Raw genomic sequence first — 27571 nt, 5'->3', positions numbered from 1 at the left:
GTGAAACACATTTCTGATGTCCAGCGCCGTGCGTAAAACTAAATTCAATCACTCACTCTGTAAAATATGTTCATTTCAGAGACTAAATGTGAGTCTATACCGTGTTAGCTTTTCATACAGAGCTAGAAAAAAACAAAGCCAGCACACTTGCTTGAAGCATTGTGCTACCTCGCATAAAACAACCTGTTGCAATAGCAGTGCAGACGGGGGAGATAGGGTGCGCCTTTCATTCTTGACCTGAATTCCTCCCTGCTGAGATTTCTCCTTGGTTGCCTGAATAGCACACTATACAGGGAAAATGTCATGCGCAATAGAGCTATTTGGGCAAGGGAGATAACTACTACTCAAACCCACGCGCAGCTTACAGCTTGAATAAGATTCTGTGCACAATACTGCATGGTAAAGCCGTGTAATATGTTTATAGCTAAAGGGGATAATCGCTCAGTGCAAAATAAGATATACTTACAAAGTATAGACTTATTATAATAAATTTAGCACAAGTAGAATATTATGTATATTCCATGAACCTCTTAAGCTTAATTTGTAAAGACAAAATGAAAGAAATGCATGGGATGTCTACATTACGAGTCGTGTCTTGAGTGATTCGTTAAAACATGTACAGATATAATCACTCCCAAATCATTTTGCAGGCTCCACGTTTTCGAGAAACCAAGATGGTGCTCTCCTTCACTGGGAAATAACTTGTCGAGAAGAATACGGACTCAGTGCTACTCCGTTAAGTCCTTTTCTCAAGCAGAATCGGACCGTGTTCATTCAACAGCCATCCTTCACAGGCACTCCTACCCTGTTTTACCAGTCGCAAGGTAAATTATACAGCATTAATTTGGAAAAAGTTCAACATAGTTTAATGTTAGTTTAAGCGTTTTATTTGAGGTTCCAAAAGGCAGCAGTGTGGAATGTGAAATAATGTGAATACATCGGTATGTCCCATCCGCTATATGTCCAGGGCGCGAATTTGGTAAACACACACTAATCCCTGCAGCCATTCACGCGGCTCTTGCAATCGGAAATTACCCGCCCTTGATTTTTATTTATATTTTACCGACCAACCAAACGTCGACATGAGGGAAAAGGAAGTGGTTAGGGGGGTAACCCGCCAGTGTTAATGTACAGGAAGACATTCTCTCCATCAAAAGGATGTATAAATGAGGGTTTTCTCCTGTCAGTCTTTCATTATAAAATTCCTCCCAAAATTTGATCATAATCAACGGGACTTGCCGTCGTGTTGTTGATATTACCAACCCAACATTTAGGCGAGTATGATATTCGTATTCTGGAACGTAAGACCTCATCCGTAGCAAATCAAAATGGCACAAGGAAATCAGGGAGAGTAATTATATGAGGAATGCTCCGAAGTTAATGCTGTAAAGTGGTATATTTCCAGGAATATTCAGTAACCACATTTTTACTTCCCAACACACAAATCGGATACAAATAGTAATTTGTCTTCAGCATAAGCAAGGTTAAGGTTTTATAGGCCATGTAATTGGTCGTTCTCCCTGATAGGAATTATATAGAAAGAACCATATAACGCAAGCTGAGATTCTTCTTACAATGATGTTTACTTCCAGGTTCTGAAATTACAGAATGACACAATATATCTAACTTGTATCTAACACTTACTGTCATGGAAACATTCAAGAATATCCTATTATAATGAGATTGCAGCCCAGCAATAAGTTCACAATACCCGACACAGTCATGCAATGACTGCTCCCTAGTTACACGCAACTTGAACAAGTCTAGCAAATTACAGATATTAAATTCCATATATTAAAGAGCGAATACATTTGTTTTTGTACTTTGAACCATTACATATGAAAGACGTGTGGTTAGTCTTAAGCGGAACACCAAATTCATTCTTAATAAAACGTATCGGTCATTAATACTGAGCGATCAAAAGTAGCCAAAACGTCGTCTGCTTCACTCTCGCCCGCCAACGAAACCACAGAGAGGTTACGTAACTCTGTCGCCAGAGCACTGCATCGAACCGTAAGTGACGTTATGTGAGGAAGGATTTCAGTTGCGTATAATGTGTGTACGAAGTTCGTCTTTTGCTGATTTCTCGACGTCAACGAACACATGCCGAATCGTTGCCTTGATACTTTGGGTGATGTTGTCAACATGCACAGATTTTATCCGGACCCCGCAGTTCGTGCTAAATGGGTTATGTTTGTGGGAGCGAAGCGAGCGTTGTGGAAGCCTGGAACGATATATTACTCGTGTTCAGATCACTTCACGGAAGATTGTTTTGATCGTTCCTTTGACCTACAATAAGCGTTGGGAATAAACTCGGGGTGTATATGACACAACTTGTAACATACCGATTTCTTCCTCGGAAGCGAGGTTGTGGTGGAAGTGACAATAATATTGTAAGTAGCATTATATTGACACCCACCTCGCTTCCAAGAGAGATATTGTTATGTTATAAGCTGTGTCATGCAAAATCCTATTGGTCATCAATCAAATACATACTTTACTACCAGTAAAGAGTAATTTTGATTTTGTAACTCGGTGAAAACAAACCTAAACAGCATTTATTCTCAGACTGGCGGATGTTCGCGACAGGGCGCCGCCATGTTTAAAAAGCGTGACGTCACGGGTTTAAGTCTGTTCGAGAATCAATGAGATTATGGTTTGTTTTCATTAAATTAGAAAATCAAAACTCTTTTTTTACTCGTAGTTAAATATGTATTTGAATCATGACCAAAGGGATTTTGCATGAAGTGACAATACTGCGCGATACATTTCTTGCTACATTCACGTGACTAACGTCCACTCACCAGTATGCAGATACTATACTCCGTTTGGCTCAAAAGCGGACCGATGAATTGCAATCTAACTCGAAAACTAATAAACATATAACACTCAATGAAACGCTGATCATAATCAAAACATCAGACCAACTCAGTGATTTGTTTGCAGAATTTATGTCCTAAAATTAAAAGAGTTGTTTAACAAACTATCATTAAAATATTGACACAGTTCACTATTTTTTACGAGGGGGGAGTGCAGAGAAAGGGACAGCCAGGTGTTAGAGAAGCACGTGCACAAGTGCCGACAAAGTTAATGATTCATTAACCTGTGCTGTGCCGTCTCCATCCTTTCTCGCACACCTGGCTGTCCATAACTCGTAGGCGTTGCTAGTTTGTCTAGGAAGGTACATGCTTCTTCCCAACGCATCTGAAGTTTCCATCGTTGCTCTACATAATATAATATTATTCTTCCTTCTGCATTAACAGATCTCTGTACAGGGTTACAGGGTATGTTTCCACACTCATTCCAGCCCCCTAAGTTTTAACTCTCACTCACCAATACCTCCTTCTGCATGAAGTGCAAAGTTCATTTTAAATTATGGACTTTGCATAAGATAATCCAGCAATAGACACAATCACGCAACGCAAACTACGCAACTCGGATATATTATCATGCTTCAACCAGTTCAGCGAGCATGATCACCCGGTCCCGTTATGCGCCTGCTACGATGTGAGCATGGTTTGTTTTTCTAACCCGGATCAATATAGTGCTTGGAGAAAGGAGTCGCTACACACAGCTGTCCCTTTATCAAGCGGCACGCTGATGTCGGAGCGCGAAGTTTTGTCAATATTAACGGGAGAAATAAATTGCTGCCGTCGCAAAAAAATAGAACTACCTCTTCAACTAAAATTGATATTTTGAGATATGCCACTTAACTGCATCTTTAACTGTGTCCTATTCTCGCTTCCAATAATTTGTACAGGACACCGATGGCACATGCAATAACTGCTCCCAACTCTGCCAACTCCACATTCTCGGAACAACCACTGTAGCACGCGACCTTCCGTGGCCGGGTTAATCAGTCAATAATGGTATGTAGTTATGCCCCTGATCTTCTGTTGTGGTAAGATATCAGTATATTAACAAATATCAATATGCCAAGAGCACTGAAAAAGCGTGCATTGAGCCAGTCACGTTTTTCTATTATTGAAAGAATGTCTGCTTGCCAACCAGGTCTTGTCACGTGATACAGGCGTCGCGCTCAGTCATCACGTAGCTGGATGCTGTCTCGCAAGGCGTGGATTCCGTGGCAGAGGTATTGACCTGTATTGCTGTGGATACCTCGACAATTCGTTTCGCAGGTAACGCTCGAAATGTGGTAAAATTGTTTGACTAAATTGGCATTACTGGGCTTGTGGATGGCAAGACGGTTGTGGTTGCCTGCTCATAATACTTGCCCCTGTGTTTAATCAGCATAGCCATGGACACAAAGCAAACGAGAAATAGCTATCACGTTCAGTTCAATCAGCCATACGTTGCAGCGTATCTCTGGTATGTGAACACTGACTTCGCGACCCGTGCAGATTCGGGTTAGAATTGGTCTTCAGTAACCCATGCCTGTTGTAAGATTCCACTATAACGGGATCTTGTGGTCAGGCTCGCTGACTTGGTTGACACATGTCATCGTATCCAATTGCAAAGATCGATGCTCTTGTTTTTAGATTACTGGATTGTCTGGTCCAGATTCGATTATTTACAGACCGCCGCCATACAGCTGGAATATTGCTGAGTGAGGCGTTAAACAACAAATTAACCAACCAACACTGACTTGCCATAAACGAGAAAAATACTCTTAAGGTAAGTGGCTGTAGCATGCAATACCATATGTCCAGCCAAAACAACATATGGGCTCAGGGACGTGAGGCGGACCATTCGATATGCAAGGTATACAGCTTCTTATTCCCACATGCTAAGGTTGCAGGAGTAGCCTATTCGCCTTTGTGCAGATACACGAAGGAAACCTATATTGGTTCGAATCCCAGTTGATAATGGTTTCTATGTTAGTCAGCGCTGTGTTCGTGGGTACCACCAAAATGATGAACTTCTTAATACCGCATCCCTTCGGGCTCTCGTTGCATCAAGCCGTAACCGGGATACTGTTCAAAGCGTCATTAATACATACTCACTCTCGCATTCTTATATATGTTAAATTGCAAGTAATTTCCGCACATTTCCATCTTGTACCAGGACCACAAGTACTACTACTACTACTACTACTACTACTACTACTACTACTACTACTAAAGCCAATGCTCAAATACCGGAAAACTAATTGCTCAAAACGAGGTCAAAGACACACATACGTTTGTTGTGCCAGATCCTCCTTGGTTTTTTTTGAGTAGTTAATCTATAAAATCACTACATTCAGAGTAGTGACCGCCTCACTGGAAGAATGATGTCTAACAAGAGAGCCCACAATCCCCGATCCTCTCACAATCGTTCATGTGTTCCGGCCAGTTCGGGAGTTCGGGGATGTATTAAAGGTATAGAGTTATAGAATTATATTTTGTGCCTTAACTTATATTTATTTATGTGACGGTGCTCTTGTGAGGACTCATGACGAAACCAAGACGTTTCATTGCTATTTGGAGGTTGTTGAACAGGATGTCGAAGGTTAAGTTGATACTTTTACGTCGATGTAAGGCTGGAAGGTACAGCGATGGGTTCCTGGGAACCGTGTGTCCACCGCCGTGATATTGCTGGAATATTTTTAAAAGCGGAGTAACGGAAAATGTGCGTCGCTGAAAATGAACTTTTATTATGCTTCTTTGGAATACGGCCATCCACCTCCTGAGAAATATCCCTGCCAACAAACCATTATTATAGAGCCAATGACATTATTTATGTTATTGAATTGTTTGTCTCTTTTACGGCCAGGTGACTAACAACATCACGGAAAAAAACATCAGACATATGTGGACTTTGACTTTGAAACATCTCGCTTGCCCCACCTGCAATAAATTTTATTATAATGTAATAATGATATGACAAATATGAAGTGCCTGTTGAATAACAATAATGCAATATGTACTCAGTAATTTGCCATCATATTGTTCCGCGAAATATGTGACCTATTTCAGCATGAATACTAAAACCAGTTCTTCAATATTCCATCACGTTTCAAGCTGTTACATTCTGCATAATTAAATCATGGGTAGTGCGTGAACTTATTATGACATGTCCCGAATAACCAAGAGGTGTGTAATAAATGGTTAGTTGTAACTACACAGCTAAAAATAAGTGATTGTTTGTTGCCTAACGCCGCACACAGCAAATTGTCTTCGTCAGCGAAATATACGATCTATTTGGGTTTGGTAGTTGTTTAACGCGACACTCCAGCTATATGGCGGCGGTCTGTAAATAATCGAATCTGGACGAGACAATCCAGTGATAAAGAGCCTGAACATCGATCTACGCAATTGAGATAGAAAAACGTGTGTCCACCAAGTCAGCGAGCCTGACCAGCCGATCCCGTTAGCCGCTTCTTACGCCGAGTGCGAGAGCGGGAGACAGAGGTTCGACCCCGTACCTTACCTTGTTTTAGCATAATCAACTGTAGGATTTTTTTATAAACTACTTGACCATGCCAATAGGCCATGTAGTTACAGTTTAGCAGCAAGCGTAGTCCTGATACAACACGTTGTAAGCGTAGTAGCTACTTGGCCATGTTGAGCAAACAGTGTATGTTTGTTGTTGGTAATTAACCTCTTGCCGACCACTGACCGGGCAGTTGGGACTTGTTCCTTGGTGTAGTTATTCACCCTTTAAGCTGTAAACATGACACGGTGGTTCTCTTAATATAAGTCGGGCACACCCCACACCCATCAGAGGGAGTACTGTTGGCAAATGCCGCTAGGGAAGGACATACTAACCGTTTTCGCGAACACCTGGTATCATTATTTATGTGCAGTGATTCTTTCTTAAAGCTGTAACAGTGGCTTTGCTTTTAGCCCTCTGTTATCTGCCTTGGCGTATAAACGGTGACTCGATATTGTCAGGCGTTGCCGTTTCATATTTAATGAATGATTTTGTGAACGGTAGAACACAATTGTTAGACCTCTGACTTGGCAGAAGACGCATAAATTGGGTCGGAAATTGGGTTTCTTTGAAAGCTATGTTGCAGTTTTATTCTGAAAAGAATTACAAAGGATTTCGTTGAAAGTTTGTATACTCAGCAGAAAAAACCCGTCAATACGAATTCAAAATTAGATAGGCACTGTAATCAAATGATTACAGAAATGGACATAATAAGCGGTTTTAAAACCATTTTTTGTGCACAATATCTTAACAAATCAATGAATAACCATTTCAGACCCTTGACTTCAGTATCTAGTGCTGACCACCACGAGCGGCAATAACTGCAGCACAGCGTCTATGCATGGAGTGCACCAATCAATTGATGAAGGCCATTGACACCTGGAACCACACTCTGAGAAAGGCCTGGCGCAATAAATCGGCTGTGTTCGGCCTTGGTATGACATTATTCAGTCTCCTCTGAATTTCATCCCAAAGATGTTCAATTGGGTTTAAATCAGCACTAAAGGGCTGACCACTGCATAATGTTCACACCGTTCTGGCAGTATAGGCCCGGACGTTATCATGCTGGAAAATGTTGTTCCGTTGACGTGCGAAATGTGGTATGACGTGGGGTCTGAGAGCTTGGTCGATGTAGCGCACCGCTGTGATGCCGCCTCCTCTCCCTGGTCCAAGGTTCTGGAACACCACAGGACCCCTCTCTGGTTCAGGCCTATTCCACCCCATACCATGATGCTTGCATCTCCCCATGAGTCTCTTTCAATAACACGTCGGTCTGAGTAACGCTGGCCAAGTCGCAGCCATATTCTTGTTCTGCCATCTGCAGTAAATACGCAATACCGACTCTCATCTGTGAACAGAACAGTTCTCCATTGCCTGTATCACCAGTTGTGGTGTTGTAGGGCAAACTGTAGACGTTCACGCCGATGACGAGGGGTGAGGATAGGTCCACGGTAAGGTCTATGGCAATGGAGGTTCCCGCTGTTAAGACGTCGTATCGTACTGAGTTGGTCTTCCGTGTGTTCCACACTGTCTTGCGGGCTTTTTCGGATGCCTGCATGAATGGATTCTGTACATGCTGTCGCACAACATGGTGGTCTTGTCGTCTTGTAGTAACCCTTGGTCTGCCAGTACGGGGCGATCATTTGTGGTGTTGGTGGCCCGGAAACGTTGCTGCTGCCTGTAGATGGTCCGAACGTTGACCTGGAAGTGATTGACAACGGCTTGTGCAGTGTGGCCAGCTTCAAATTTTCCTAGCGCCTGGTTCCTCTTGGAGGTGTCGTGAGTCGCGGCATCCTGCTGACGTTGTAATGTGAATGTTTCAACCAGGTTTGGGGGTGCATTTTATAGGGCTGGTCCTTGTGAACAGCACGTACAGCATGAGTTGCATGAAAAACATGGAGAACACAGTACCATCTCCGAGATCAGTTGCATTTTGAGACCATTCCTAGGTTCCATTCTGAGTTTGGGAATAAATGTCTTTGCTCAGGTAAAGTTGGAGATGTTTTCAAAAATATACAATCAAAACATTAAATAAGTTTTCAGTTATCCGTTTCTGCGAAGGAAAATTCCAAAGTGACGTTTCTTTTGCTGCTTAGTATATATCTGGCTCTACATGTAAACGAATCTCTACCCATAGTACACTGGCATCTTAAAAACACTTCGATGCATGTGTTTATATGACACACAGGAAGACGTTAACATTGAAACTATTAAAATCAACCTGTTTTCAATAATTGCATATTAGGAAGCTCGGCCAGAAACCTACAGAGATATGGTTAATATCTTCCAAAAATGTACACACGTAATGAAACCACTTTGTAAATTACGTAGGTATTTGTGAACACATTGATATTTGTGAATGTAAAACCAAAACATTTTTTTATGCATGAAGTTGTTAGCGGAATGAATTAGATCAAAAAGTACAACCCAACAGGGTAGAAGTATCCAGTGTAATAACTCCGATATGTGGACATTTGCGCTTTGGGGATTCTCAGAAGCGTTGATATGTCTCATTGCTTCATCATTGACAACAAAACGCTTTAAAGTCATTGATGGCTCACATTCAAATATCGATCATATTTGTAAGGCTGGAAGGTACAGCGATGGGTTCCTGGGAACCGTGTGTCCACCGCCGTGATATTGCTGGAATATTTTTAAAGCGGAGTAACGGAAAATGTGCGTCGCTGAAAATGAACTTTTATTATGCTTCTTTGGAATACGGCCATCCACCTCCTGAGAAATATCCTGCCAACAAACCATTATTATAGAGCCAATGACATTATTTATGTTATTGAATTGTTTGTCTCTTTTTACGGCCAGGTGACTAACAACATCACGGAAAAAAACATCAGACATATGTGGACTTTGACTTTGAAACATCTCGCTTGCCCCACCTGCAATAAATTTTATTATAATGTAATAATGATATGACAAATATGAAGTGCCTGTTGAATAACAATAATGCAATATGTACTCAGTAATTTGCCATCATATTGTTCCGCGAAATATGTGACCTATTTCAGCATGAATACTAAAACCAGTTCTTCAATATTCCATCACGTTTCAAGCTGTTACATTCGCATAATTAAATCATGGGTAGTGCGTGAACTTATTATGACATGTCCCGGAATAACCAAGAGGTGTGTAATAAATGGTTAGTTGTAACTACACAGCTAGAAATAAGTGATTGTTTGTTGCCTAACGCCGCACACAGCAAATTGTCTTCGTCAGCGAAATATACGATCTATTTGGGTTTGGTAGTTGTTTAACGCGACACTCCAGCTATATGGCGGCGGTCTGTAAATAATCGAATCTGGACGAGACAATCCAGTGATAAAGAGCCTGAACATCGATCTACGCAATTGAGATAGAAAAACGTGTGTCCACCAAGTCAGCGAGCCTGACCAGCCGATCCCGTTAGCCGCTTCTTACGCCGAGTGCGAGAGCGGGAGACAGAGGTTCGACTCCCGTACCTTACCTTGTTTTAGCATAATCAACTGTAGGATTTTTTATAAACTACTTGACCATGCCAATAGGCGATGTAGTTACAGTTTAGCAGCAAGCGTAGTCCTGATACAACACGTTGTAAGCGTAGTAGCTACTTGGCCATGTTGAGCAAACAGTGTATGTTTGTTGTTGGTAATTAACCTCTTGCCGACCACTGACCGGGCAGTTGGGACTTGTTCCTTGGTGTAGTTATTCACCCTTTAAGCTGTAAACATGACACGGTGGTTCTCTTAATATAAGTCGGGCACACCCCACACCCATCAGAGGAGTACTGTTGGCAAATGCCGCTAGGGAAGGACATACTAACCGTTTTCGCGAACACCTGGTATCATTATTTATGTGCAGTGATTCTTTCTTAAAGCTGTAACAGTGGCTTTGCTTTTAGCCCTCTGTTATCTGCCTTGGCGTATAAACGTGACTCGATATTGTCAGGCGTTGCCGTTTCATATTTAATGAATGATTGTGTGAACGGTAGAACACAATTGTTAGACCTCTGACTTGGTAGAAGACGCATAAATTGGGTCGGAAATTGGGTTTCTTTGAAAGCTATGTTGCAGTTTTATTCTGAAAAGAATAACAAAGGATTTCGGTGAAAGCATTTCCTCCCAAGTCAGTTTGTATACTCAGCAGAAAAAAACACGTCAATACGAATTCAAAATTAGATAGGCACTGTAATCAAATGATTACAGAAATGGACATAATAAGCGGTTTTAAAACCATTTTTTGTGCACAATATCTTAACAAATCAATGAATAACCATTCAGACCCTTGACTTCAGTATCTAGTGTGACCACCACGAGCGGCAATAACTGCAGCACAGCGTCTATGCATGGAGTGCACCAATCAATTGATGAAGGCCATTGACACCTGGAACCACACTCTGAGAAAGGCCTGGCGCAATAAATCGGCTGTGTTCGGCCTTGGTATGACATTATTCAGTCTCCTCTGAATTTCATCCCAAAGATGTTCAATTGGGTTTAAATCAGCACTAAGGGCTGACCACTGCATAATGTTCACACCGTTCTGGCAGTATAGGCCCGGACGTTATCATGCTGGAAAATGTTGTTCCGTTGACGTGCGAAATGTGGTATGACGTGGGGTCTGAGAGCTTGGTCGATGTAGCGCACCGCTGTGATGCCGCCTCCTCTCCCTGGTCCAAGGTTCTGGAACACCACAGGACCCCCTCTCTGGTTCAGGCCTATTCCACCCCATACCATGATGCTTGCATCTCCCCATGAGTCTCTTTCAATAACACGTCGGTCTGAGTAACGCTGGCCAAGTCGCAGCCATATTCTTGTTCTGCCATCTGCAGTTGATACGCAATACCGACTCTCATCTGTGAACAGAACAGTTCTCAATTGCCTGTATCACCAGTTGTGGTGTTGTAGGGCAAACTGTAGACGTTCACGCCGATGACGAGGGGTGAGGATAGGTCCACGGTAAGGTCTATGGCAATGGAGGTTCCCGCTGTTAAGACGTCGTATCAGTACTGATTGGTCTTCCGTGTGTTCCCACTGTCTTGCGGGCTTTTTCGGATGCCTGCATGAATGGATTCTGTACATGCTGTCGCACAACATGGTGGTCTTGTCGTCTTGTAGTAACCCTTGGTCTGCCAGTACGGGGGCGATCATTTGTGGTGTTGGTGGCCCGGAAACGTTGCTGCTGCCTGTATATGGTCCGAACGTTGACCTGGAAGTGATTGACAACGGCTTGTGCAGTGTGTCCAGCTTCAAATTTTCCTAGCGCCTGGTTCCTCTGAGGTGTCGTGAGTCGCGGCATCCTGCTGACGTTGTAATGTGAGTGTTTCAACCAAGTTTGGGGGTGCATTTTATAGGGCTGGTCCTTGTGAACAGCACGTACAGCATGAGTTGCATGAAAAACATGGAGAACACAGTACCATCTCCGAGATCAGGTTGCATTTTTGAGACCATTTCCTAGGTTCCATTCTGAGTTTGGGAATAAATGTCTTTGCTCAGGTAAAGTTGGAGATGTTGTCAAAAATATACAATCAAAACATTAAATAAGTTTACAGTTATCCGTTTCTGCGAAGGAAAATTCCAAAGTGACGTTTCTTTTGCTGCTTAGTATATATCTGGCTCTACATGTAAACGAATCTCTACCCATAGTACACCGGCATCTTAAAAACACTTCGATGCATGTGTTTATATGACACACAGGAAGACGTTAACATTGAAACTATTAAAATCAACCTGTTTTCAATAATTGCATATTAGGAAGCTCGGCGAAACCTACAGAGATATGGTTAATATCTTCCAAAAAAATGTACACACGTAATGAAACCACTTTTGTAAATTACGTAGGTATTTGTGAACACATTGATATTTGTGAATGTAAAACCAAAACATTTTTTTATGTATAGTTGTTAGCGGAATGAATTAGATCAAAAAGTACAACCCAACAGGGTAGAAGTATCCAGTGTAATAACTCCGATATGTGGACATTTGCGCTTTGGGGATTCTCAGAAGCGTTGATATGTCTCATTGCTTCATCATTGACAACAAAACGCTTTAAAGTCATTGATGGCTCACATTCAAATATCGATCATATTATGTCATCCGAGCAAAAGGTGAAGTAGAGGCATCTATGGCTGTTACATTTAAGGAACGCAACGATCCAGAGAACAAATTCACGCCTTAATCCGGCGTGCATCACATCTAAATGCTATTGCAAAACTCGAATAATATGCCGACTGAAACTCCATTTCCATTTGTTATATGTGATTTAGCTTTCTTCAAAACGTCTCTCTTACATTGATACTAAATAATGTACTGGTACACTCGGAAGGGGTGATAGTGGGCGAGCTGGCTAAGGCGCCAGGGTAGTCATCCAGCGTCCATGAGGTGCGGGGATCGAGCCAACCTGTGGCCGGGTGTAAAAAAAACAACCTTGGAATCAACCTTGTGTTCAGACTCTTTCAGTGTTGTCACGACCCCTAGTGTACAGTACACAACACTGTGCACTTAAAAGAAGCCACGAATCACAATGTATATGACCAGATGGTGGCCACTTGCAAACACCTAGTTGCGGGAACAGCAACGTGCAGTTAACTTTGACAAAGTACTGTGACTATGTGTCCCAGTCCAACCAACTGTTAATGGGTACCTCGTAAGGATGAGAAAGCCGCAACAACTCGGTGTGCCTAGTGGCTGCAAGTGTTGTATGCTCTCCAGGGAGTTGATCTTGATAAAAGGATGTGCCGTAGAGATTGACATCCAATGATCAAGGGAACATACCAGCGCCTTGAGCATGCACTAGTGCGTGGATATGTATGCTATATTAATATCCAACAACAAGTATAAATAGGTGTTGATTGAATAATTGCTGTGTAACCATTGCCAACAGTTGCAACATTTGACAGATCAATCATGCTACAAGTAGTCAATATTTTCAGAACACAAACCCTTGAACACCGACATGGCGAAGCAGAGTATTTATCCAGCAGTTGTTCTCTTTGCGTCCTTTGCAACAATGCTCTGTGGACCAAGCATCGTGTATGCAAACGGAGTACTCCACGTCGCGTTGCTCGAAAGATTCCAGGAGGACGCGACGATGACAGCATGGGTAGGATCTCTCTTTTCCTGCATGTTCGCTCTCACAGGTATGGAACTGACGAAATAAAAAGGCAGGTTGCTAAAAGTATTTGCGAGCCCATTGTGGTTCTCATGTCAGTTTCATTAACCAATGCTTATGGTTTACGTTCATGCTGTTCATTCACATTTCCTAGGCCCCGTGAAGATCCGGGTTAGAATTGATCTTCAGTAACCCATGCTTGTCGTAAGAGACAACTAACGGGATCGGGTGGTCAGGCTCGCTGACTGGCTTGACACATGTCATCGTATCCCAATCGCGTAGATCGATGTTCATGCTGTTGATCCCTGGATTGTCTGGTCCAGACTCGATTATTTACAGACCGCCGCCATATAGCTGGAATATTGCTGAGTGCGGCGAAAAGCTAAACTCACTCACTCACATATTTCCTGTCTATTTCAGGACCAATTGCCAGCATAGTCATCAACGTGTTTGACTGCAGAACGTGTGTGGTGACGTCTGGTGTCTTGATGATGGTTGGGTTCTCAGCCAGCTGTTTTGTGACAGAAATAAGGACATTGTTCGTAACATATTCCTTAATTGCAGGTAAGTGGATGGAGTCCTTGGTTCATTGGGGAAGACTGCCATTTAGTGCCTTCTTAATCCTGAACCGCAGGTGTCAGACTGAAAGTAAAATCGATCGTTTTCTTGTTGACGTTATATGAATGATAAATAATAGAAACAATATCAAAATCTGTCGATATGTGCTACTTTGATATGTCCCTTTGTGAAAAACCTCGGAGTATATAAGTTATGCATTTGACGCAAACGTAACTATCAGCAAGTTCCAGAGTTAAAATGACAACGCCAATGTTAAAGTAAGTTCAAGAAAGTTGAAGGCAAACATTTTGAACATATTTTGAAACACTTCGGGACGTTGGTTGTTATGTGAAAAGACACATGATCCTGCTATACACATGGAAAATTAAACTATGAGTAGAAAACTGGTATTCTCCGAGTTCGAAATTTGTTCAATTTAGTCTTATAGATGGCGCACAATTCCAGAGAGCGCACGCAAACGTCTTTCAGAGTGACACATGAGATGAAAAGAAAGCAACAATAAGAAATATCTAATAAACTGGGAGCCAACGTACGCTTCCGCATATGAACTATTCCATAATCATGTGTTTATGAATCACTAGCATGTCAAATTTTCAATAGTGATGATAGCCGGTCTTTCGTGAAAAGAGGTGATTGTGGGGACGGGTACATTGATAACCTGCCAGTAAATGTTGGATCACCCAATTGGTTTTCATGTATTTTGTATGCCATACTTGATAAAATACTTACAATAATGGTATGAAAAGGATTTTGATGTGTTGCCGTTCATATTTCAGGTCTTGGCACAGGTTTGGCACAAACCGGAAGTTTCGTCATTATTGGATATTACTTCCCTGTAAAATCAGGTCTGGTTACAGGAATATCTATTTCAGGAATTGGATTTGGGATATTGATACATCCCCCACTCTTGCAGTATTTGACCGAAACATATGGAGTCCACGGAGCCTTCCTTATCACCGGAGGAATAGCACTTCATGTATGCATTGCCGGAATGCTTATGCGTCCGTCTGACATAGAGCGCAAGAGAAAGCAACGTGTCGGAAAGGAACAACGTGCAAAGAGAAATATGACATCAATATGTCGGGATGTAAGGAATGTCTACCATGTTTTCAGTAATGTTTCATTTTTATTCTTTTTATGCAGTCTTGTGTGCTATTCAATTGCTATAGCAACAGAATATCTCTTTCTTCCGGACTTCTTCATAAAACAGGGATCAACATTCCAAGAGAGCGCCTTTGTTGTATCAACTTCAGGCCTAGGAAGTATTGTCTCTCGGATTCTAATTGGATTTGCTCTGAGCGACGAGAAGATTGGAAGTGCCACACTGTATGCCTCTCTGAATGGCATAATAGCAATTTTTACCTTCATGCTGCCACTGTTCAACACATCCTCATTTCTGAGAATACTTTATGGCTTCATTCTTGGATTGTATAGCGGAGGAACATGGGTTCTCCTCAATACTCTAACACTTGAAATTCTTGGAATTCAAGACTTCGCCACTGGTGTGGGTGCAGCTTTATTTTCCTGTGGAGTCGGTTATCTTACAGGTCCTCCTATTGCAGGTACGTACACACACATACATGAGTAAGTTAAAATGTATCGTCACATCAGTAATATTTCGGCCATATCAGGACAAGAGCAAATTATACGACATTGTTCAAAAGGACAAGGTGTGATAAAGGCCCTTGTTGGCCCACAACATTTAATATTATTCAAAATTTTACAACATGATAATTTTAGCATCACAACGGCTACATACATTGTTGAAATTATCGCAATTTTAGTGCTGTTTTTCTTTTTCCCTCTTTGAAGACCTCAAAGTTAACCTATTTTACAATATCTTCTAAAAACCTACATTTTCTTATTTTCAGAGTGATAAAAAAGTGTGAGCAAAAGCATGACCCATCCCAATTTTTTCACCACACATGAAGAGAGTAAATTAGAATGCACACCTAAAAAATTGTGGTGGGTCACGCTTTTGCTCATATCAAAATGTTTAAAAAGTACATTTTTTCTGTAATATGAAATTGCCCCATACATCTCAAAAATAAACATTGGTGTAAAGTAATATCTTTGAAAACTATCCGTCACATTTACACAACTATACCATGATTCATTATTTATTTTGAATGTTTTAGAGCACTAAAATTAAAACATGTTCAATATCATAGGGGACTCTCAAGGCTGATTACTTTGAGGTAAACAAGGGTAATTTTTTTTTGGAGACCCTGTTGATCTCTGCTGGAAAAGTAAGAAGACATCAGAAGATTTTTCAAAATATTATCAGGCAGCAATCTAAAGGTGAGAATCTTTGTAATTATGCTAGAATTTTATCATATTTGTTCTATCATCTGTTTATCAAACACCTCTGAGTCACCTGCCACTGTCAAATAAACACTGTCATTCCACAGGATGTAACTGTGTATAAACATACACATTTTAACAAAAATGATGTACCTTGATGTTTTCTAGGATATATCAGATTACATTGAACCAAAATGACTATGCTTAACTGTATGAAAAGTTTATTGTTAAATTAAAAACATTGTATCAGGGTCTAGCATATGGTGAAGGCAAGCAGACGCAAAGTGACACGTTGTTACAAGGTGTAATATATAAGCTTAAATTGACAAATGGTAATAGTGGAAATTGTAGCCTAGTGGTTACAGTGATGGCCGATCAATTTTTTTCTATTATCAGACATGCAGGTTCAAACGCTGGTAATTTCTTCTTCTTTTCTTTTTTCAAAAGTATGGTCAGCCAATTTACAATGTTTAACTTAACTTGTGCACATGAAATCCAAATTTTATCAAAACAATTCTGGAGTTTGGTAATCTATTTTACACTGTTCAAACAAACTCGAATTAACATCATGTAAATCTTTTTTGAGCCTAAAGAACTGACTGTTCCACTCTGTCTCGTTGCCTTTGTTCCCACACAATAAAGAACACGGAGAAGGTAAGCATTGTTTCAAAATGTTAGTATGGTAAAGTAAATATTTACAATTTGCCCAGAGCTGTTAATTAGTCGTGTACTGATCAAACAAATAATTAGTTTATGGATATTTTGTGGGCTGCAAGTCAATTACCAATAACCAAAACACATAATCGACTCAAGCGTTCACTATTTCTTCTTAAAAATATGTTTACAGAATCAATGACTATTGGTCATACAGAAACTGAGGACTGATTACCTTTGTTTTCATGTGCTCTAACAGTTGTTTTTATCTTATATCTATAATTGATCGAAAGGTGGCCTCAACAATTGATTATGCTTTTGGAGGTCAATCCCCTTCCTTATATAACTATACTATTGACATATTTAGCATTATAAAAACTAGAAAACACCTATTTCTTGAACCTAATGATAATTCTTATATAATTTCAAATATTTGTTTTCAGATAAGAGAAAATTGCTAGGACTGATTTCAGGAGTGTCATTTCATGAAGATGGAAACTTAAAACTTGAGGTTGAAGGTAAGCATAATATGTGTGTTAAAAAATAATCAATATTATGCTTTTTCAATTTTCTAATTTAATATGACAGAATTTCAGAAATACTGATGCCTCAGGGGTGATTAAATCTGCAAAAGCCTTCAAAGCCAGACTAATGACATTTGAAAATAAGTCATGTTACCCTTGAATAGATTATCAAAGTTTTTTTAACAGAATTTTCTATTGATATAAAGTCATCTGTTTTTCAGTTGAGAAGATCTGGGTATGGCAGACACCAAGACAAGATGCCTAGTGATACACTGTTGACTGCTGCAGTTCTTGACAGTGATTCAGAAACTGAGATTGATGACCATGTGGATGAAGAGTGAAAGTGGATGTTTTATATCTTTGCAGTGAATGAGTTGTGAATAACTACTTTCTGAAGATATTTGAATACTGACTTTTAACACTTACTTGGAGTTAAACTCAAGCTGTGCCAAGAATCTAATTTCACCCGAAATGGGCCCCTTTGAGGTAAAGACCTGTTAAAATCAAGCTGTGCCCAAAATGTAATTAGACCAAAAATGGTCCCCTGTGATTTTTAGTGCGACATGATTGGTTATCATAAGTACATGTTGTAAAATTGACCTATAGTTTATATTTGCAAAGAGAGTTGTGAATATTGATTTGGTTTGGAAACAATTGGCAAGTAATTGAATTACTGTCTGCAATGTTTTGCAACCCTAATTGGGCCCCTTGAAGTTAAAACCTTGCGATTGATATTGACATGTTTCTTCATCATGAATACCTGTTGTAAAACTGATGTTATTTGTATGTTAATAAACTCATAGTTGTAAATAAGTCATTATGGCACACTGATATTTCAGACTTCTTGTTATTTTTCATGAGAACTGATAAAACCCATTTTGGGCCCCTCTGCATTGAAATTACGGCCTCAGATCATTTAAAAATTAACTTTTTATGCAAAGCTATCTTGTCTCTAAACAAATAACATGTGTTCGGCCAATTCTGTTTGTGGGCCAAGAAACACCCTTATCATACCTTGTCCTTTCCAAATAGTGAGGTCAAATGACAGTAGAACATCTCGGTTATCACATTTTATTGAAACTAATTTGAGAGCATGTAATGTAGTACATTACACAAACATGAAAGAAGCAAACACCGCACAGGCACATAGGGATGTCATTTATGTATGGATGTATATTTCTGAATGTGAAAAACAGAAGGATGATATAAAGAGAAATATGATATTGTTATGCTGTACTACCAAGAGACGAGCTATTTACAATTGTATTTTGGACAATTGTTACGTACCATGCAGCCAGAAGATATTGTCCCACAACCAGGCACAAATACTGTTCATTATGAAGTCAAGTTGCATTTATGGATTTTGGGTAAAGGAGTATCAGCTAAAGTGCTTTCCATTCTATTAATCATGTGTGCTGTGTCATCAGGTGTCTCAGGTGGCAAGACATTTTCAAAGGATGTTGTATGAGGACATGGTAAATAATAATAATAATAATAATAATAGTAGATTTGTATTGCGCTTTTCAATACTTGGATATTATGCTCAAAGCGCAGTGAGATTTGATCAGAAGAAAGCTTGGCGGAAAAGATGGGTTTTGATAGCTGTTTTGAAGGCAGAACAGGTTTGACACAGGCGAACATCAAGGGGAAGATTGTTCCAGGCAGTGGCTGCAGCATATGCAAACGATTTCTTCCCATAACTAGAGAGTTTCACTTTTGGAACAATAAACAGATGTTTGAATTCAGACCGAAGGGTTCTGCTGGGACAGTACAATGGAAGTAAGTCACAGAGATACTGTGGGGCTGTTTGAGAGTAGCATTGGAATGCCAGATAAAGGAGCTTAAAGTCGATTCGTTGTTTTACTGGAAGCCAGTGGAGTTCTTTGAGGATGGGTGTGATGTGGTTCGACATGGGTGACAGAGAGTGAGTGAGTGAGTTATTATTTAACGTCACATCGGCAATATTTCAGCCATATCGTGACGAGAACATTTGACATTGTAATAGAATATATATAGTTATTAGGTGACAGAGAGACAAGGCGAGCAGCTTTATTTTGAATCCTCTGGAGTCTGTTTAGGTTGATATTTGGAGAGTTGGCGAGAAGACTATTACAATAGTCAAGGCGAGAAATGATAAGAGAGAGAGAGAGTCAGCGATTTTGTAGCTTCTTTGGTGAGACAGGGTCTGATCTTGCCAATGTTCCTTAATTGTAGGTGGCAGACTTTAGAGAGTTGACTGATTTGCTTGTCCAGGCTAAGATCAGAATCGATGACAACCCCGAGGTCTTTCACATGGGATGACAGAGGTATGGTAGAATTGTTCACTCTCATCGAGTGAATTTGGCATTTCTGACGCCTCTGTGATGGACCAATGGGAATTGCTTCAGTTTTCTCAGCGTTCAGCTGTAGCTTTTTGTTGGTCATCCAAAGTTTGATTTCTTCACAACAATCGGATGTTTGGGAGATAGCCATGGCAGCTGCAGAAGGACTTGGTGTGAAAAGATTACACAGCTGAGTGTCATCAGCATACAAGTGGTTTAGGAGATTATGTTTGCTGCTGATTTTGCATAGAGGTCTGGTGTAAAGACTGTGTTGGTCCCAAAACCGATCCTTGTGGGACACTGCATTGAAGTTGAACAGGACTAGATGAAATTCCATTGATGACTACTTTCTGTGTTCTATCTGTCAAGTAGGATTGAATCCACTTCAGTGCCGATCCCCTAATTCCGAATTCTGAGTCAAGACGTGTCAAAAGGTTGTTATGATCAATCGTGTCAAAAGCTGCACTTAGATCAAGAAGAATTAGAAGAGCAACATCACCATTGTCCACACCACAACGTATGTCATTCAGAACTTTCAACAAGGCAGTGCTATGGCGAGGTCTATAAGCCGACTGAAAGGGTTCATGGAGATTGTGCTTGCTGAGATGTTCAGACAGACGACAGCTCACAGCCTTCTCAACAAGTTTTGATACAAAAGACAGATTGGAGACTGGTCTATAGTTCTTCAGATTTTCTCTGTCGAGTCCAGATTTATTCAATAAGGGCTTGACTATAGCTGTCTTGAAGTCTTGCGGCATAGAACCGGAAGTTATCGATAGATTGACAATTTTGGAGATGGGAGGCAGCAGAATATCCAGATTGTCGTACACAAGCTGTGTGGGGATTGGATCAAGTGCGCAGGTGGTGTGCTTGGCTTTCTTCTGGAGTGAGAGAACTTCTTCTTCACTGAAGGTGTGAACATGTGTAAGCGGATCATTTACAAATGTGCTTGTAGGGAAGTAATGCATAACTTCCTCGGAACTGTCTAACTTTGAACGGATAGTCTGGATTTTATTGATGAAATAAGATGAGAAATCTTCTGATATTTCGAGATCACTTCCCCTGGATGGTAATGACGAGGTATGGGGTTTCCCCATCATAGTGAAAAGGAGTCGATATAGAGCCTTTGAATCTTTCGTATTTTCTTTGACTTTGTTGTTGAGATAGCGACGCTTGCATTGGCGGATTATCAATGTCAGTTCATTCCTAGCTGAAACATACAGCTGCCGATGTATTTCCAATCTGGATTTTCTCAAAATGTCTCTCTGCTCTGCGTCTTTTACGTTTCGCAGCTACAACTTCTGCTGTGAAATCCCATGTTGATTCATGACGATTAGGAATCTTCTTGATTAAACTCAATAACTTTAACGCCTCTTGGAAGTCATGCACACAAAGAGGCACTCTTATGGATGTTAAAGAGGAAGTGTACACGATAAAATCACATTTATGCTTACGTGAAACAATGTGAAATATTTTAGTTATCTAATATCAATATTTGAAATTACACATTTTTCTTACAATGAAAGTATAACCCTTAAAATAAGTGCTGAAATGTTATGCCATTATGCGGTCCTTGTTTGCCGATCTAAACAGGCCAGAGTTACCGCCCTTCGATTATGACGTAATTGGTGCCACTTGATTTTAGACTGGTTTCCCGTCTGGTCCCAATTCAAAGGATAATAATACTGAAATTAATCACGTGAGAAAAGTTTGTGAAATTACGAAAGAAGCATGAGAACTGAAAATGTAAGCAGCAGGACAGATTGATCGGTCGTATTTTTATTCATAACCACACGTCAGTGAAATACCAAATATGTATAACAATGTTGACGTCCGTATGACATCACTGTCGGGAAGCGACATTCTCAAAATGGATTGTTCACTGACGACCGAAAATTTCTTTGTTTCAAGCAACGTATATATATAAATGTGACATATGTAAGTAGTCCGAAACATTCTGACAATCTGCTTGATGTTATTTTCCTTTTGTTTTCATTGTGACCGAGGGAAATAGTCAGAAATGAGGAAAATTTCCATCGTCGGTGTGCGTGAGTTTGCGTCTGTCATGGCGTCACGGTTTCAGAAACTGTAATATGTTGTGATGAATCTCGGAAATCATTGGAATACACCTATTTTATGTAACTATCGCTTGCTACGAAACCTATCCTATGCATGGTCTAAAACTAATGAGCAAGTGTATACAACACAAGTAGGCGAAAAGATACACAGAGTGAAATGTGAGATTGACTTTGTTTACATTACAAACAATTAAGTGGTCCTCTCGCAGCGGCACATCTGATAAATTTCGGTAGATTTCACTGAAACACTTGGTATTGGTGACAAAGACCATTTGTCATTTATTTTGAACTGTACGAGGAATTCAGGGATTCGTGTAAGTGTACGTGTGACGGGATTTTGTAAACACTCTGCTTTATGGCTGAAAATTCACTTTGACGTTAACTGTGCGTATTTTCAAAACATTCTCAGCGATTCTCAGTTGAATCGAGCATTCGTGATTCGACAAAACAACAACAACAAAAATACCGTTGAATCGAGCATTGGTGTTTCGATCAAACAACAACAACAAAAATACCGCTGATCACAATGATACGTTGTTGTTGTTGTTTTTTGCTTGTTGTTGTTTTTTTTTTTTTTTTGTTTTTTTTTTGGCTTTTAAATTCAATTCTCCCAGCAAAATTTGACATTTGAATTAAGGCATACTATAAATTACGCAAAACACAAGTGAATGGGGATTTCGTATTGTGTCAAAACTGGCCAGGTTTACGATACATGTAATTTTCAGTATATTTGCTTTACAATGGGCGGATGATGTCATAGAAAAACGATTTCAAACAGAATTAAAAACGGCCAATTGCATTCATCTTCGTGATGTATTTGGATTGGTATCGATAGGTAGGAAGAGTGGAAGAGGTGGGACATATATTGTACGATTTATGAAGGAATTAAGTAACAAACATAGAATTCCGACACGTACCGATGGCAAGCTAAGGTGTAGTGCATAAACGTTTTAGTTTTTGTGAAAAACGATACTGTTGAAAGACGACCGACTCAGGTTGAATGTTGTACTATTGGGATACGTGGTAACATTGTTTGTACAATGTATACGTTTTTTCAAATTGCAACGTCATCACAGTGTGGAACTGACCACATAGGCAGAGAAGGCCAGGCAACAGCTGGATTAAAACAGTAGCCTGCGCATCGAGACACTAGAACCACACCTATACCTGCACCACGTGAAATGGGTCTAACAACGTCATTCGTTTATCGGTTTCGCACCAATGACGTCATTTCCAAGGGACATAAGCCGTGGTGTGTTTATTGTGGACATAGAACTCTCGGTAAATGTGGAAAATCTGAATCGATATAACGCAAAAAATAAATTAGTTACTTCTGATATTTGTACTGTTTTGGCTATAAAACTACTTGGCAAATACTTTTTATGATGAAAAAGTTCAAGACAAAAATGTTAATTTTCGTGTAAACTTGCCCTTTAACTTCTTTTACGAGGCAGACGAGGCCTCAGACCATATTCGGAGTCTCGATGTAGGAGTAGGATGTACTTCATGTTGCTCAGTTGATCCTTTATGACTAATTATATCGGCATTCACCTTGTGTAGCGAGTGTGTGAGTGAGTGAGTGTGGTTTTACGTCGCTTTCACCTTATGTGTAAAAACCTTGGAGTCAACTGTGTGTGCAGACTCTTTCAGTGTTGTCACAACCCCTAGTGTACAGTACACAACCCTGTGCACTTAAAAGATCCCACGAATCCGTTGGTATTTGACCAGATGGTGGCCACATGAATACGTGCAAACACCTAGTTGCGGGTACAGCAACGTGCAGTGAACATGGACAAAGTACTGTGACTATGTGTCCCAGTCCACCCAGCTGTGAATTGGTACCTCGTTAGGATGAGAAAGCCACAATAACTCGGTGCAAGTGGCTGCAGTTGTATACTCCCCAGGGAGTTGAGATTGATAATGCGATGTGCCGTTGAGATTGACATCCAATGATGGAGGGAAAAAATACCAGCGCCTTGAGCATGCACTAGTGCGTGGATATGTGCGCTATATACATATCCTATAACATAACATGTAAGACTTATTTGATGACATAAAAGCTTACTAGTAGCATGATATATTTTGCTTGTAGTGCTAGAACATCGTGAGAAACATGAAAAATGTTGTTAGTGTGCGCATTTCATGTCTTCAAAATCTTCCGAATCCGAATACCTATCCACAACTGAACTGGAATATGTTGCTTTGGCAGTTGAGTCCCATATCATTTCTGTTCATTTTTCTAAAATGATCTGTGTTCACATTTCTTAACTGTTTCAGGAGCCATAGTAGAAGCAAGAGGATCGTACTACAGCGCGTTCCTCCTTTCAGGTAAATCAGTGGTACCTTATCCAGTTAAGGGGAAATTTAATTTCCAACAGTCAACAGTGTGACATACTGTATTATCAGTGATGTTAATGAAAGATGTGAAATGACGTATTTGTTGCTTTGGATTGAATCAGTGAGTACGAAAAGCATGGACTTCTAGGTTTCAGTTTCACAAACTATGTTATTATTTGCGACAAAATGTATTTTATATAGTCACACACATGTGAGAGTTTGGAGACCAGTTACAAAATTGAATACATTCGGTCATCATAAATTTTATAAGCTTCAATGCCATAGGATGCTGCATCTGCTGCATACAGCTATTTCGTTGTGGGGTAGTAAATTCGTTTGTCAACAAAACATATGTTAGCCTTCCAGTTCTAGTTCAAGTTCAAAGGCTTATGAATGTTTCTTTTCAGGTGCCATGTTTTTCTCGACCACGGTCTTGGGATTCCTGTCAACACTCAGCAAGAGGACGCAACCACGAACAAAAGACTCCGAACTGAAGGTGACAGTACTCATCAATGAAGTTGATACTGAAGTAGCATTAATACAAACATCAAAACCTATGATCGAAACAAAACAAATACCCAGCGAGTATTGTGATGACAAATCGACTGCTGCAGCAGTAATAGATGTACTGAATCCAGCGATTAAATCAAAGGAGAACTGTGGGGATGATTATTCTGAAGGGGGTAACAAAGAAACCTGTACAAACTATTGAAGCAAACCAAAAGCCAAGGCTCTGTTGTGAATACTCTGTAGCCGGTTACAGTTTTTACACTCAATTAGTGTTGATGATGCTGACGATCAAACAAAAATTCATCATGAGCTGGAGTCAACGATTACAGAACAAGAGATACTGAGTGGTATAAAATTATTAAAGGGTGGGAAATCATCAGGTTTAGATATGTTATTACCGGAAATGTTCAAATCATCATGTGACCTAACTATGCCTTACGTGCAGGTTTTATTTAATAGAATATATTCCACAGGCGAATTTCCCTCCTCCTGGAGCAATGGTATTATAGTACCTATCTACAAAAATGGCCCTAGAGATGATCTTAATAACTACAGGGGTATAACTTTAAATAGTATATTCGGAAAGATATTTGCAACTATAATTAAGCGCAGATTAAAAACACGGGCAGAAAATAATAATAAGATATGCGAAGAACAAGTACCCTTTAGGCCTGGATAGGCAACAACGGACAACTTGTTCACACTAACAGCTTGTAAACAGAAATATTTAAGTAAACGTAGGAGTCGATTCTATGTTGCCTTTGTAGACTTCAAAAAAGCATTTGACTCTATAGATAGAAATAAACTTATGTATGTCCTCCAAAAATGTGGTTTTCCTCCAAAAATGTGGTTTACCTGTTAAAATGTTGACTATGATCCAGTCTATGTATTCGCTGGTTTTACTGAGTGTTTTGATTATCCTATCGGACTAAAACAGGGCTGTGTATTAAGCCCAATTCTTTTAACTCTTTTTGTTAATGAGTTGGCTGCCGATATTCTTGATACTTGTCGTAGGGGAGTACAATTATACCCTGATTTACATGAACTGTTTCTACTGATGTTTGCCGATGATGTTATGTTCATGTCTGATAGAGTTAGTGGGCTACAAGAGCAACTGAATATTCTCGATGACTACTGTTCAACATGGAAGTTAAATGTCAACCTTTCAAAAACAAAAATCATTATTTTTCGAAAGGGTGGAAATCTTATAAAATGTGAAAAATGGTATTATCGCAATGAAATTGTAGAAGTTGTTCCAGAATATAAGTACCTTTGGCTACTGATGACTCCATCATTAAATTTAACAAGGGAAGTATCCCATTTGGCGTTAAACGGAAAACGAGCACTAATGAATGTTTTAAAATTAGTTTGGACATATGGAAAAGTCCCACTCGGAACATTTTTCAAAATATTTGATTCAAAAATTAAACCCATCCTTCTTTACCAATGCGAAATGTGGGGACATCAAAGACTAGAGGTGGTAGAGAGGGTCCAGTTTCTCGCATGTAAATACTATCTTGGTACTGGCATTAACACTCCTAACGTGATGGCTCTTGGGGAATGTGGTCGTTACCCATTGTTTATAGACAGTTCAGTGAGGTGCATTAAATATTGGCTAAAACTACTTCACATGCCACCTAGTCGACTTCCACGTAAGGCGTACGAAATGTTAGTTAATCTTGATTGAGTAGGTAGACATAGTTGGGCAAGTAAGACATATCTTATTTAGTTCAGGTCTTGGTTATGCTTGGGTATATCAAGACGTTGGGTGTATAACAACTTTTCTCAGCATTTTCCAAACCAGATTAAAAGATATGTACTCCCAAGAATGGACAAATATAATGGCATCTAGCACTAGATATGAATGTTATGCAAGTTTTAAGATTAGCTTGGAAGCAGAGAAATATGTAACAGATCCGACCTTGTGTACATTTGCAACGGACTTTGCTCGTGTTCGAGTTGGATGTACACGGTTAAAATTGATACCGGGAGACATAATAAAATTGCAAAGTCTGAAAGGGTATGTACATATTGTAATTTAAACAACGTCGAAGATCTGTACCATTTCACCTTTGTATGTCCATCCTTAAAGAACATTCGAAAGAAATACATACCAATTAAATATTTAAATCGCCCTTCAGTACAACAATTTGTTCGCCTCATGGCAACCACAAACTATCAAGACTTAAAATATGTAATGTTCTATTTCAAATATGCATTCAAGAGTAGAAATTAAATGTGAATCTTTTGTTTAATATATCCTATACTGTACCATGTACACTTCATGTATATGGGCCTATGGCCTTCATACAATAAACATTTGAGTTGATTTGATTTTGAGAAGTATGTCACAGATAAGGAAGTGCGTTATTTGGATCAAGTTGATGTGCAGTATCGTGAAGACAAGTACACTACAACGGGTAACAGACGTGTTTCAGTGAGAAGAAAGTATGTTATTTTGATTATGTTACAATGAACTGATAAAAAACAACAGAACAGAGCAATCCAGCAATCATTGCTAATTAATCCCACCTGCTATATATATCTTGTTCCGCCTCCTCAACAACTGGCTTCCACCTATTGTTACGTATTCCATTGTTGTTGTTAATCCCTCTGATGTATTCCCTCGTGTTGTATTACTTAATCTCTGCTACATATATATGTCAGTTCTGTGCTGTATAACTTTACTCTTGCTTGACAACGGTATAAGAAGCTATACCAAACTGTCGCATCATAATAAATAAAGAAGTTGTTATCCGTAAAGTATTATACTTTTCATAGAATCAAATTT

The 27571-nt window shown here is 39.8% G+C and overlaps 1 protein-coding gene across 4 annotated transcripts; it reads left to right on the top strand.

The window, feature by feature from the left end:
* The first annotated feature begins 595 nt into the window (after nt 1–595).
* On the top strand, nt 596–27300 carry LOC124268540 (monocarboxylate transporter 12-like). Of its 4 annotated transcripts, none has more exons than XM_046703532.1 (7): nt 596–824; nt 13295–13501; nt 13894–14037; nt 14829–15614; nt 24211–24261; nt 24678–25033; nt 27122–27300. In XM_046703532.1, the coding sequence occupies exons 2-6, from the start codon at nt 13318–13320 to the stop codon at nt 24980–24982; spliced, it is 1470 nt and encodes a 489-aa protein (XP_046559488.1). In that variant the 5' UTR covers nt 596–824; nt 13295–13317; the 3' UTR covers nt 24983–25033; nt 27122–27300. The 4 variants fall into 4 exon arrangements, with proteins under 4 accessions (XP_046559488.1, XP_046559489.1, XP_046559487.1 ...); XM_046703533.1 differs by lacking the exon at nt 596–824 and adding an exon at nt 3777–3869; XM_046703531.1 differs by lacking the exon at nt 596–824 and adding an exon at nt 4028–4139.
* The last annotated feature ends 271 nt before the right edge of the window (nt 27301–27571 follow it).

Source organism: Haliotis rubra, unplaced genomic scaffold, assembly GCF_003918875.1.
Source record: "Haliotis rubra isolate DU_JTF1 unplaced genomic scaffold, ASM391887v1 Scf139, whole genome shotgun sequence".
NCBI lineage: Eukaryota > Metazoa > Mollusca > Gastropoda > Lepetellida > Haliotidae > Haliotis > Haliotis rubra.
The sequence above is the reverse complement of the archived record's forward strand: the minus strand, read 5'-3'. Positions and strand labels throughout refer to the sequence as shown.